A 14,587-nucleotide genomic window follows, 5' to 3' on the forward strand; every position below is an offset into this window, starting at 1 on the left:
CACCACACTCTAACCAACTGAGCTAACCGGCCACCCCTTGTGCCAGGCACTGTTTTAAGTGCTATCTAAGTGTGACCATTTTAGTCTTCACAGCAGTTCTGTGAGGTGCATTTAACTGTCACCATGCCTGTGACACAGGATAACCCAAGAAGAGTGGTCATTCAAGGTCACACAGCTGTCAGGCATACCTGGAATCTGTCTGAACCACTGCCCATGCTGTCTGCAGTGTGCTGGCATACACCATTTACCAGCCACCAAATCTGCCCTCCTCCAAGTATCCTACCTTCTGTACAAAGGATGTCATCTCTTAATAATTACATGCTGAATCCAAACGGGGGAGTGTGGTAGATGGACTAGCTATTTTTCCTGCCCTTACTAAGAAGCAGAAGGAATTGTACAGGGACCTCTGCTTGCTTTTCTCCTCTCACAGCTGAAGGCACTGGGTTGTAGATTGCATGTGCAGTTTTCTAAGCCTTGTGCCTGGAGAATTACAAGATTCTCACACCCAGAGGCTCCCTTGTCAAGAGGCCAGGACGGATTCCAGTAAATACTGAACTGCAAAGAGCTAACCGTCATTCTCTGTTTTGTGATTAAGTGTTAAATATCTGTGGTGTGGCCCTGGAGCTTGTGGTTTCACTGAGCTCCACTAGCATGTCCCCGTTTACAAAGGCAACGTTGAAGAGTGAGCATATAACATAGCTGCAGTGTTGAATGCAGCAAGGGTTCTCCATATAAATGCTGCTTTGCTGTAGGATGCCATTTGCGATACCAGGGCTGTTTTGCAAAGCAGCAAACCACAGCTTTACCAACCTTGTGCTGTGCAGCCCGAGTGTCTCCTTTCGCTCTTTATATGTTCCCATTGGCTTAGATTTTCCTGTGGGCCCCCTAAGCCCTGAAAATGCCGAGGCCTCTGCAATTAAGAGCTCTCTGGATCATATCATGCTAACCTATTACAGAGGTACATTTCAGTTTTCTACTCTAGTTTCCATGTGATATAAAGTCAAAAGTATGGCACCTTTTGCCCTTGCTGAATGATTGGGAAATCTGAAAACAATTCACTGAATAGTAAACTTTTCACTGTGTTAATTGATTTCAAGTTTGTTCTCCAAAATGTGTCAAAAATCCACAGAAAATAATTATAGTATTTATATTTTTAAGTAGATACAGTTAAGGTGCTACATTTTATTAAAATAAATAATTACTTTAAAGTATAAAAGTTTACCAGTATTCATTCTTGAAAAACACAAAAATATAGAAAAATGTACATTTGCTTTCCTAAACCTCCTTTCTGAAACACTGAATGGGGTAAAGTCGAATGCAGCAGTCAGCAGCATGGAAATACCATTTGACTATGGATGAATGTCAAGTTAACATTCAGGCTTGTATTAACTAAATTATCTTATATATAACATTTTGGATAAAACTGTATTGCAAAAATTTCTAAGAAAGAGAAGGGAATTTAGTGTGGTGAAAAAGAAAAACTAGTGGCTCGAAGGAGGAGGGTAGTAAAAAACTCTTCTCACACCCACAGCTTATAAGGCAACGTATAAATATATTTTACTTTGTTTAAATTCATTGATACTACTTTTAAAAACATTTTTACATATTTTAAAATTGTTGAGATTGGCTTGTTTTTTCAAGTTGTTATTCAATCAGTTGAATCAGATTTGAATTCTATTTCTGCCTGGCATGATTGACAACTGTTATTTTTCTTCATACTGTATCAGTCACAAACATACCTGATCATAAGGAGCAGTTGGGACTGTGATAAAAATAGAGATTTCCAGGCCTGGACCCCATGTTTGGGCGCATGGATTCTGTATTTTTTCCTTCAAGTTTTTGTTTTCAAAATAAAAAATATTCAGATCTCTGTCTTCACCTAGATTTAGAAATTGTTAAAATTCGCCACTTTTGCACTATGCTGTACCATTTGCCACTATTGATAATTAAATAGATGGATGGATGGGTGGTTGGATGGTAATTAGACCCCTTTCACTAAGGCACTTAATAATCTTCTCTAATTAGTTTCCTTATCAGTGCCTTGACAGTATGCAATCCCTAGGTTTAATGTACAAAGCAACAATATATGTTTAGCTAGAAGGTTTCATTCCACATAGAACTGTCAAATGGTTCTATTGTTAAAAATATTATACATATAAATATGCATATATAAACATATATGTACCCTTTAAAGACTAATAACAACCGATCACCCCTGTTCCCACCACTCTGAACTAGAACATTAGAAGGAAGTTGAAGCCGCTCGTGGGCCACTGCTAAACACTTAGCACACATCACTTCTACACATGTGACCATTTCCCTGAATTTTGTGTTATTCCCTAACTTTTCTTCAAGTTTTCCCTCATTTATGTGTCAGAAAAAAAGTTTAATTTTCCTGGTTTTGAACATTCTTAAATGGATTCATGTGTATTCTCCGATGACTTGCTTTTAATTTTTTTCAGTGTTGTAATTTTGAGATTTATCCCTATTGATGTGTTCTGCTGTAGTTTGTTTTCCCTACATTAAAGCAGGTTCTCAAATAATGTCTTTTCATTCAATGTCATTTTGTTATAATGATGATGAGGTGCTGCAGAACTTAACTCTTTTATATATATATATATATAATTTTATTAGTTTCAGGTGCCCAAGACAAAGCAATACTTAGACATTTTTCATTTATATCCCTCACATTGTGTGAACCCCCCCTCCCCCCATCCACTATCCCTCTGACATCGCACAGAGCCATTACATTTCCACTGTCTCTATTCCTAATGCTGTACTCCGCTTCCTGTAACCATATACATACATATGTGTGTGTGTGTGTGTGTGTATATATATATATATATATATATATAATTATAGCTGGCATTCATTATTGTTCAGCTTCAGCTTCAGGTGTACAGTGCAGTGATCAAACATCTACATCATCCCTGAGGTGGTCTCCCAAATGGGACACGTGTCCATCGGATACCCTACAAAATCTCTACATTATTGATTACATTCCCCAAATTAATTTTCAAAACCCCGTGGCCATCTTGTGGTTACCGACTATTTTCTAAACCTCTCACCTTCCCCTTTATTCCCACCCCCCCTCCCCTCTAGCAACCCTCAGTTTTTCCTCTATGTCTCCAAAACTGTTTCTGATTAGTTCATTCACTTAGTCTTTTCTTTAGATTCCACATATAAGTGAGATCATGTGGTATTTGTCTTTCTCTGTCTGACTTATTTCACTTAACATAATGTTCTCTAGGTCCATCCATGTTGTTGCAAATGGTACGATTTCTTTCTTCTTTATGGCTGCGTAATACTCCATTGTATAAATGTACCACAGTTTCTTAATCCAGTCATCTACCGATGGGCATTTCGGTTGTTTCCATGTCTTGGCTATTGTGTATAGTGCTGCAATAAACATAGGAGTGCGTAAAGTTTTTTGAATTAGAGTTTTGGATTTCTCTGGATAGATACCGAGGAGTGGGATTGCTGGATCATAAGGTAGTTCCATTTTTAGATTTTTGAGATACCTCCATACTGTTTTCCATAGTGGCTGCACCAATCTGCATTCCCACCAACAGTGCACAAGCGCAGAACTTAACTCTTGATTATGTCAATTAGCTGAAGGTAAAATTGGCTTTGTTATGAGTCATTTTGCAAAAGTAGCAGAACCTATATATGACGTTAAGTGGGGACTGACTATACTGTGGTATCATATGAATGTACCAGAATCCAGTGTACCATTGATGGACATCATGAGTGTTTTCAGTTTCTTTTAATATGAACAGCGTGTCAAGAATATTCTTCTCTATAACCTTTGTGTACATGTGCAAGAGTCACTTCAGGGTATATTCCTCAGAGTGTCCAGAATTTAAGGTTCTAGAAAGGTGGTGTTGTTTTCCTGAATATCAGAAGTTACCATCATTAAAGGAATCAGATCAATGCTTTGAACTCCTTTGGTAGGCCTACAGTTGGGTCTGGCATTTTGGTGTGAAAACTTATTTCACTTTTAAGACACATGGGACACTGTACAACTAACTTCCACTCCAAAAGTGAGTGGAAGCGTCCATGACTGACTGCTGGAATTCTGACCTAGGCTTGTCCAGGCAGCCGTTATAGCTGGGCATCTATACACTGGCCAATGCCGTGATGGCGTTCACTGAGTCAGCTCTTCGTCTAGATTGACTACTCAGACGGTGCTCTAATGCTTCTTTGGCACCCCTACTCCATATGGGTGACTTTCTACTCTACTTGAACAACACAGTGACCACCTTCTGTACTCTGATAAGCAGGATGACACATTGGAAAGAAATGGACTTTGGATTTAGGAGTACTGAGTTTAGCAAGGTTGGCCATTTGAGAAATATTAGAGAAATGCTGTTATCATTAGAGGTAATATATGAAAAGTGTGCCACACTTTGCCTGACATTTGATAAGCATTCAGTAAACTAGTCTTGTTGATGTTGTTCTCCTTGTTATTTGTCATCACTCAGAAAGCTGAAATACTGAAATTCCTTTCTCTGATAACCTTTTTCTTTCTTGATTGAATTAATGAAATCCACCCCCCTCTTGTTTCAAATCTCAGCTTCTAGTTTACTTCTTTGAGTTATTCTCATACTGTTCAAACACAAGTATATATTTTTTTGAACACGGATTCTTTTTTTTTTTTTTTACATTTATTTTAAGTGTGTTTTTCCAGGACCCATCAGCTCCAAGTCAAGTAGTTGTTTCAATCTAGTTGTGGAGGGCGCAGCTCACACTGGCCCATGTGGGGATCGAACCGGCAACCCTGGTGTTACAAGCATCATGCTCTTAACCAAAAGAGCTAACCGGCTGCCCCCCACACACATATTTTTGACTTAAAAATGTTTAGTATGTCTTCTTTTGGCCTCTTCTTAAACATAATGTACCGTTTTGAACCCTTGATTCCTCCCCTCCCTAGTTCCCACCATTTCCCGCACCATCTTCCTCTCTCTTCAGTTAATGGCATTGTCATCAACTCAGTTACCCTGGCCTAACACTGAGACTCATCCTTGATTCCTCCTCCCTTCTTCTTAGGCCGTTAGTAGGTTCTCCTTCTAAATCATGTCATGCATCTGACCACACCTAACCCTCTCTAGTGTTACCCCAGTTCAAGCCAGCATCAGCTCTCAGCTGGAACACTGCTGCCATCCTTTGTCACTGTTCCCTGCTTGTACGGTTTCCCCTCAAGATAAAGTAGGAATCCGATCAGATCGCTCCACTGATTTAAGTCCTCCAAAGACTACCCAACTGTAGTCGCAACAAATTCCGTTTTGCCACGGCCATTAGGTAAGATCAGGTGCTGTCTCTATTCCTTACCTCGGTTCTCTTCATCCCCTCTGTCCCAGTCACACCTGACCTCTTTCTCTCCCGTGAATATTTCAGGTTCACTGCCACCCCAGGGCCTTTGACTTTACTTTTCTGGCTTTCTGCAACTCTTTTCCCACATTTTTGGTGTAATGCCTCCTTTTATCATTCAAATAGCTCAAAGATCACCTCCTGGGAGAGGCTTTCGCTGAGCCTCTCGGAACTCTCCCTTCATGTTTTTCTTAAACTTTTAGTTTCTTCATAACTGTACTATCTAAATTTAATCTTAAATATTTGTTGACATGTTTTTGTATCTCACTCCACTAAAATATGATGTCTAGTAGAGTGTCCATCTGGTTTACTGCTATATTTTCAACATCTGTAATAGTACCTAGTACATAATACATGTTTACTAAATAGTTGTTGAATTAATGAAGAATGAGTGAGAGGTAACTGGAGGCTGAAAGAATCCCAGAATTTGTTACATGTATCACTAAGTAATAATGTAACTATATATGTATTTTTTAAGGTGTGAAATGTTTTATTTTTCAGGATTAATTGGAATTCTTCAAAATGTCAGGTAAGTTTTTATGAATAAATTTTAATGTTTTATTTTCAAATGTGAATTGTGTGATTACTTTTCCTTAAAAAATTAGAGTTTATTTCATTTTGGAGCTTTTTATTGTTTAGTATTTGGAGAATATACACATTCAGTCATATGTGTATATATACATATACACATACGTATATATACATATATACGTATATATATACATATATACATATATATGTATATATATTCCTTTAAACGTGTGAACATTCCTATCTGTCTTTGACAGAAAGGAGTAAAGGGATTCATAGTGGCACACATGTACTGAAAGATCTAAAGTTTGTGGGCAAGCTTGGGTCAAGTAAGGAAAGTAAGTCTGCAAAGAGAGATGATAGTGATAAAAAGCCTGCGATGACAGCCTGCCTTCATAGAGGAGGGCTCAGAAGTAGCCCCTGCATTGTTAAGCAATGTAGGAGATGATATAAGGAGAGAAACATCACATTTCTGGGATTTGTGGGTTTATAAGATAAAAGTTGGTCAGTTAAGAGGTTCCAAACTTCTCTTTATAGTGAGTCCAGGAAGAAGGTTCTCTAATTTCAACAAGAGGACAAGGTACAACATCATGAGAAGTGACTCCAGTACTTCCCTTGAAGCAATTGCAGTGACTTAGGTTGCTTTTAGGAAGAATACGGTAAAAGTGTGAGTCACTGGAATGTAGACTAAACCACCTCAAATTGAGCTGTGTGTGGCACCACTAGCTTTTAAACCTTTTAGTATTCATCGTGCTCTGTTTTGAATTTAGTATTTACTATGTTACGTTTTGGATTTATCTAAACAAGCCGTTTTCCAAAAAGCATTCAGGAAAAAAATCAGATTCACTCTATGACTTTTTCCTATTACATAATAGGAAAAAGAATATTCAACACTGTGCAAGGAATTTATGGAGGTAGGAATCAGCATCCAGTCAGCTGAACTACTGAAAGCTCATTGCTTTGATCATGGTATAATTACCATGTTTTATTTTTTAATCTATATTCAGCCTGAAAATTCATCAAATATATTAATAGGTTAGTGTCTAATACACTTCATGAATTACATTTTTTGTAAGAAATATGAGTGTATATCATATTGGTTACATTCATGGATGCATACCAACAAGAAAAAATGAATTTATTATCATATTATCATTTCCATTGTAAATCATGTCACTTCTCTCCACAAAGGTGTAGTGCCCACAGCCCCCGAGCAACCTGCAGATGAAGTGGAAAATCACATAAAGTTGCCTGATGACCCTCCTGACTACAATTCCCACTTTGTACCAGGTAGGTTAAATATTCAGAAAAGATCTTTCCTCTCTGCAGAAAACCATACTAATCATTAAAATTGCTTATAAAATTAATTAATTGAGTGATTGAATAAATATTGAATGCCTACAGGGCGCCACGGAGTTTACTAGAAATCAATTAGAATGTAGTCCCATCTTCACAGGATTTATAGGCTACTGAGGAAGTAAGCTGCACACACATTGATAGCATTCTCTTTGCTTGATTATGAAAATGTGAAGAGTGCTGTAGGGGCACAGATGACAGTAACTGATCTACCAGGGATCTGAGGGAAACCCTAACTGAGGAAGTCACGTGTTGCTGGCAGGATAAGGGATTTCTCAATCAAACAAAGGGGGAAGGGACCATGGCTCACAGGAAAAACAACATGTCCAAAAGCAACGGTCATGAAGGTCTGGTATGAGGCATACATGGGACAAATGTCAAGAGAAATGGAGGTGAATGGCACTGACTGCTGATTAAGGAGCTCATAATTCTACAGATATTTTAATAAATCTGAATGCACTGCTGCTGGTGACTCAGGAAGTAGAGATACTCATACTGCTAATGGAAATTTGACTTAGTCTTTTCAGAACATAATTTTGCAATGTATAAAATTTTAAAAATAAAAATTATACTTTTGACTAAGGAAATACTTCTAATCAGGATTGTATTCAAATACATTGTAACGACTTAGAAAATGATAGATATGTTCTAGCAATATTTTTTTAAATATATATTTATGTATATTTAGAGGGGGAAACCATTGGGTTAGGCTGTGAAAAGGCAGAAGAAAGCCCAGTCCCGCACAATGATGGCAGAGATGTTGTTTTGGCTCTAGACGTATGATCCATGGAGATCAGGTAGCCCTTGCCCCTGGAGGGTTTTCTGAAAACAGCAGGTCTTCCTTTCCCCCTTTCCCTCTTGTGTGCCTGCTGTGTGGATCTGATCCAGTATAACCCCTCACTGCTGGCTTAGCCCTGCTAAATCCAAGTTATTGACAATCCTCAATTACAATCTTCCTGTATCTGACCATTTCTCTGCATTTTATTTCAGTGACTATTAACATGAGCTACGTAATCTCTCTTATTTTCACCAATCATTCCTAGAAGAAGAACGGTGGAGCTTCTGTTCTAGTGGAATTCAGGTACCTAGATTCCACTAGAACAGAAGTTCCACCATTTCTAAGAAGCAAACACTGGTTTTTAAATCATATTCTGCTCATCTGGGCGTATTTGTGTATTCCTCTCTAAATAAAAATATAGCAAGACAGTAGGAGACATCCTTCAAATTACTACAAATAACTACATAAGTTGGAAAATATTATCATGCATATAACTAATGAATTTTGTTATAAAATAGTAATAGAAATTTACTGTGATTGCCACCTGCTGACTGAACTATATACTTTCATATGGTGACACAGATCATGTCCCTGTGATTCACGTTAAGGAACTTGAACTTGAAATATTTGGCTTTAATTAATTTCTTGAAATTCAATTATGTAATTTCAATTTGCATTATAATACTGTAGATGTGTTCTTCCCCAAAATAATTTTGTCCCAAATATGTTTTAAAAAAATAGTTAATAAAGAAGCTTTTGTTTTATGTATTCTATTTAGAAAGAAAATGACATAATTTCTTGAAATCAAAAAGGATGGTAATGTTCAAAATAACTAAGAAAACACAAATCCCTTAAGGCAGTATTTCTCACACTAGTGTTGGTGGGACAATGCTCCATAACAGACTTCGTTCTTTCAATAGTGTGGGACACTATAGTTATACTGGTTACACGAAGTTAAACATGTTTTGTTTAGCTTTTCTGCCGAACAAAGCGGAACCCTTAATAGCATTTCAGAGCTCAAAAAGGAGTATAAATATACTGGTTTCCCACACACAATTTGTCAGTTTTTCCTTCACTTCTCATACCATCTCTGAATAATATCTGCTTATATTAAAGCACTTGATTACATAAATTTGTGTATAATTTTTCTTAGAAATGTAGTCTTTATACTGAATAGCCCCATAATCTAAATTGTAATTTTCTTTCTGATTTATTGGTCTTTAAGTATTATTACATGAAATAATTTAATGTTAAAAATCACACGGTTAATATCACAAGAATTGATCATCAACTCATTGAAATGATACAATTAGTATTTTAAGATAGTTTATATGACTCTTAGTTGCATTGTTTTTAATGACAATTCTAAAAGAGCAGGGAGGGATAGCTGATTTCCAGTCCAACTTGAGTCCCTTAAACACAATTCTTAAAGGAAGTAAAGACAATCCATGACAACCTGAAACATGTAATTTCTTCCATTGTTTTCTAAAGATACTAGATAAAGATACTAGATACTAGATACCTTTTCCTCCTCACACTTAGCTCTAATTTGACACTGTTTCTAGTTACCATTATTTTGCCTTTAGTCTTTTCTGACTCTCAATCTCTGTCAAGAACTGTCTTCTACCTACCCTTCAAAACTGGTTTCTCTAGAGTTCCTTGGTCCACTCTCTTGTCCTTTGTGGCCCTCCCCTTTCTCCCTCTGTAACCTCTCCATTCACCCGTCCTTTTACACATTCTCCTATGTTATCTTAGTAATACGCATTATTTCATTTACCTTTAACCACTTATGATTCCCTTATCCCCATATTAATCTTCTGCGCTTTAAACTGGCATTTCCAACTGCCTAGAGACCACTTCCCCTGGATGATCCTGGATCTCAAACTCAATGATTCTCAATCCATCTTTGACATTATGCTCCCGAACACATACCCTCTCTTTTTTCTCTACTCTCGAGGCCCACAGAGACCCAAGTCAGACCCTCGAGAATCTTGCCTCACATCCAATCTGTTACCAAGGCAGTACTATTGTTAAACATTATCATTTGTGGACTTTCTCCTCCTTTCCTCACAGTCAAACTTCCTTGCCTTCTAACTGTACTCCTGTAAGCACCTCCTGCCTAATCGAACTTTCTTATTCATAAAGGTTCTAAATGTAAAAGTAATCACTCCACTTTCCATTTCATTGGCATAAAGTTCAAGTTGTTTGCACAGAGCATAGGGCTTTCATAATTGTCACTCCCTCCCACCTTCCTTTCTAGCCCTGTCCCCTAAATCTTCCTCCGTGGCCTTTACTCCCGCAGTACTGAGCCTCCCCTGTGCAACTGCTCATTTTGCACCTCTTCTCCCTGTAACACCTTTGCCTACCCTGGAGTTGTCTGCACAGTCTAATGTGACAGAACTTACATCAGAGGGGACCTCCTCTGCCTGTGTCAGGTGCCCTCCTCTCTTATCCCTTCACATACTGTTCGTCTACCTCTGATTACACCAGTTTCTCACTTCATCGTGACCATTCACTTTTTCTTACAAATCTGTGTGTTCTCCACAGAACTGGATGTCCTTGATGAGAGACATGTTTTTATACCACTTCCTGTCCCTAGTGGCAAGCACAGCTGCTGGTCGTGGAAATGAGCTTGAGGAATGTTTCCTTGATAAAGGAATGTTGATTTATCTCATGGCCTGTTCTCAGATAGTATTAGGCGAAATAGTTTTATAACTCATGACTTTCGTGAGTGGGATTTTTATGAGTAACCAAAATGTCCCAGACTTCATCAGCTTCAAAAGGCACTCTTCCCTTTGATGCCCAAATCGCCAGAATCTGAGCCTGTCTAATTTGCCTTACAGAGATTGCCTTCTTTGTTTTATTTCTCATCCCAAAGAACTTCTCAGGCAGTGTCCTTTCCTGACGGTGGCTGGCTTTCTCAGCATTGGCCACTGCTTTGGCTCTATGTTGGTCACCTCTTACTGTCCTGAGACCAACTTTCTGCCGGCTGAATGGATTTTTCTGTACTGTGATGTCCTGTGGAGGTGGGAGGGTGTGTAGAAACTAAGGATTTAAGGACTTGGAAATAGCTGCTAGCTACAGTTACTCTTCCAGTCTACAGTTCTGGGCCTTCCACAGAATCCCACTGTGGATGTTCATCTTCCTAGGCTCTGAACTAGGGAGACTATTGTCATACTTTAGTTAGCGGTGCCTCTGCAGTCAGAATGCTTGACTTTTAATTTTGACTCTGCCATGCTCGTGTTAGCTATTGACTGTTCATCAAGTTGCTTAACCTCCTTAGGCCTCAGTTTCCTCCTCTGTACATTAAGGATAATAATAGTAGTACCTACTACATAGGCTTGATGTAATGATGACGACATTTAATACTTGTAAAGTAGTTGTAACAGTATGTAGAACATAGTAAGAACTCAGTAAGGGTTAGTTAGCTATTATCTTTTTTTTTTTTTTTTTTCATATTTGAGATAGCTTCTCCTAACAGGAGTTCCTTCCAGATCTACATGGTGTCCAGACCCCATTTCTTTGGGTTCTCTGAGAGGGCATCATCTCTACCTTATCCCATTCTCTCAACTCTCTCTTTAAGTCTTCCTTCTGCAGTAGTGACCTTTTCCTTCTGCAATAGGGACCTTTTCAATGGAACTGTCCACATTTTTCAGGAGCTGTCAGTTCCTGCCCTGCACAGCTGTGTAGCATTGCTTTTTTGATTATAAAAAGATCCAGATTCCCTAGTCTATAGACTGGTGGTGCCCAAAGCCTGGGATATTGGGGAAATAGGACATCATTTGTGGAGCTTCAACATCACAGCCCAAGTTGGACTTCTACTATCCAGTCTTGTTCCCGTTAGCTTACTTACCTGGACATGAGGCAAATCTTATGCTGTCTGGCTGACATCCCAATAATTTATGAGCAGATACATAAGAAAATAGATATATGCACATACATACATTATAAGAACAAACAGTAATTTTCAGAAAGAAACTACAATTTAACCTATATTTTCGTAAGATTTTTTTTCCTGTGGACCTATAGAGAAGTATCTCTAACCATGGTGAAGACAAGCTCCATGATTGTGCATCACAGTTTTGTAACATTGTCTCCATCATTTCCACTCCAGAATAGAATCTTTCCTTTCTTTATATTGGTTAAAGAAAAGGGTCTTTAAATCAGTGGCTGTCAAACATTCTTGATGACAGTCTACTATGACTCACGCTAAATAATACATATATATATGTATTTATATATAACCAACAGAAATTTCACCAAGTAATACATAATGTAGTGAATATGTAGTATAGGACAATGCAGTTTGATATTTTCTATTGTATTCTAATCTAGTTGGTTTCTTTTTTTAAAATTATGAATCATTAAATTGATTTCAAAGCCCACAAATGTATCTACAGTTTGTAAAACACTAAGTATATCAAACTTAGTTGCTGATAAGAATTAATGAAATAGCTACACTCATATCAGACAAAATATACTTTGAGACAAAAATTGTTACTAGAGCAAAAGGACATTTTATGGTAATGGGAGTATCAATCCATCAAGAATACATAACAGTTATTTGTACTCTAAGCTTCAAAATACATGAAGCAAAAACTGACAGAACTAAAGGGTGAAATAGACAATTCAATAAATAATAGTGGAGACTGCAATACCCCACTTACAATAATGGCTGAAACAACTAAATAGAAGATCAAAAAGGAAACAAAAGCCCTGAACAACACTATAAACCAAATTAGACAAACATACATATATAGAACACTCTACCCAACAGCAGCAGATATATGTTCTTCTCAAGTGTACATAGGACATTCTCTAGGATAGACCTACTGGTTAGGCCATAAGACAAGTCTCAATAAATTTAAAACAACTGAAATCATACAGAATATATCCTATCACAGTGGAATAAAATTAGAAATCAATAATAGAAGGAAATTTGGAAAATCAGAAACAGGAGGAAGATAAACAGCACACCTGTAGATAATCAAAGGAACAAAAAGAAATCACAAGAGAAATTAAAAATACTTTGAGATGAATAAAACAAAAACAATATACTAAAGTTTATGGGATAAAGCCAAAACAGTACTTAGAAGAAAATTTATAGTTGTAAACAGCTACATTAAAAAAGAAGATATCTCAAATTGGTAACCCAACTTTCCACCTTCAGAAAAAACCAAACCCAAAATAAGCAGAAGGAAATACTAAAGATTAAAGTGGAAGTAAATTAAATAGAGAACACAAAAACAATAGACAAACTCAAGAAAACCAAAAGTTTTCTTTGAAGGGATCAACATTAAGAAAACTTAAGCGAGACTGACCAAGAAAAAAATAGACAAATTATTAAAATCAGGAATGAAAATGGCAACATTGCTAACAATTTTATAGAAATTAAAGTGTATTATAAGGCAATACTATGAACAATTGTATGCCAACAAATTAGAAAATCTAGATGAAATACACAGATTCCTAGAAAGACACAAACAACTGAAACTGACTCAAGAGGAAATGGAAAACCTGAAGAGACATGAATAACAAATAAAGAGACTGAATAAGTAATTGAAAATTTCTGACAAAAGAAAGCCAAGGCCCAGATGGCCTTTTCAGTGAATTCTACCAAATGCTCAATGAAGATTTTAATAACAGTTCTTTACAAACTCTTCCAAAAAATGGAAGAATAGTGAACATTTTCCCACTCACACTACAAAGCCAGTATTACTTTATTAGCAAAATCAGACAAAAGCAACACAAGAAATAAAAACTACAGGCCAGTATCCCTTATAAATATAGGTGCAAAAATGCTCAACAAAATACTAGTAAACTAAATTCAGCAACATATAAAAAGTACTATACACCATCACCAAGTGGGGTTTATCCCAAGAATGAAAGGTTGGTTTGTCATATGAAAATTAGTTGATGTAAAGTCAGACAGAAAAGGACAAGAACCATATGATTTCACTCATATGTGGGATATTATACAAAAAGCAATAAATGAACAAATAAAACAAACTCAGACACAGATGATGTTTTGGTGAAAGGGCACAGGGGAGGTGTTGGGGGAGGATGAAGAGGGTAAGGGCGTCATATAGACTTTGGGCAGTGAGCACACAATAGAATATATAGATGATATAAAGTTGTACACCTGAAACATATAATGATACTAACCAATGTTACTGCAATAAATTTAATTTAAAAAAATTATTTGGAATATATACCATTTAATAGAAGATAGGACAAAAACTGCATGACCACATCAATGGATATAGAAAAGGCATTTAACCAAATGAAACATCCTTCATAATAAAAACATTCAACAAACTAGGAATGAAAGGGAACTTCCTCAACCTGATTAAAAAAAAATTATGAAAAACGCACAACTAACATCATACTTAATAAAAGCTGAAAGCATTCCCCCTAAAATCAAGAAGAAGAGCGTATGTTCTCTCATGCTATTCTCTTCATTGTAGTAGAGGTTCTAGCCAGGAAATTAAGGAAGAAAAAAAAGAAAATCATCCAAATTGGAAAGACAGTAACAAAACTCTCTATTTGCAG

General features: G+C 37.0%; 1 protein-coding gene across 3 annotated transcripts in view; it reads left to right on the forward strand.

Annotated features, from left to right (window-relative positions):
- The window catches only part of PLSCR4 (phospholipid scramblase 4), a 69,055-nt gene that overhangs the window by 30,342 nt on the left and 24,126 nt on the right, over positions 1-14,587 (forward strand). For all 3 annotated transcript variants that reach the window (XM_074333986.1, XM_074333982.1, XM_074333987.1), the window contains 2 exons: positions 5,872-5,899; positions 7,093-7,191. In XM_074333986.1, the coding sequence (XP_074190087.1) occupies positions 5,893-5,899; positions 7,093-7,191 (106 nt within the window). In that variant the 5' untranslated portion in view covers positions 5,872-5,892. The remainder of the gene's footprint in view (positions 1-5,871; positions 5,900-7,092; positions 7,192-14,587) is intronic.

The sequence above is a fragment of the Rhinolophus sinicus genome, linkage group LG01 (assembly GCF_036562045.2).
Source record: "Rhinolophus sinicus isolate RSC01 linkage group LG01, ASM3656204v1, whole genome shotgun sequence".
NCBI classification, from domain to species: Eukaryota; Metazoa; Chordata; class Mammalia; order Chiroptera; family Rhinolophidae; genus Rhinolophus; species Rhinolophus sinicus.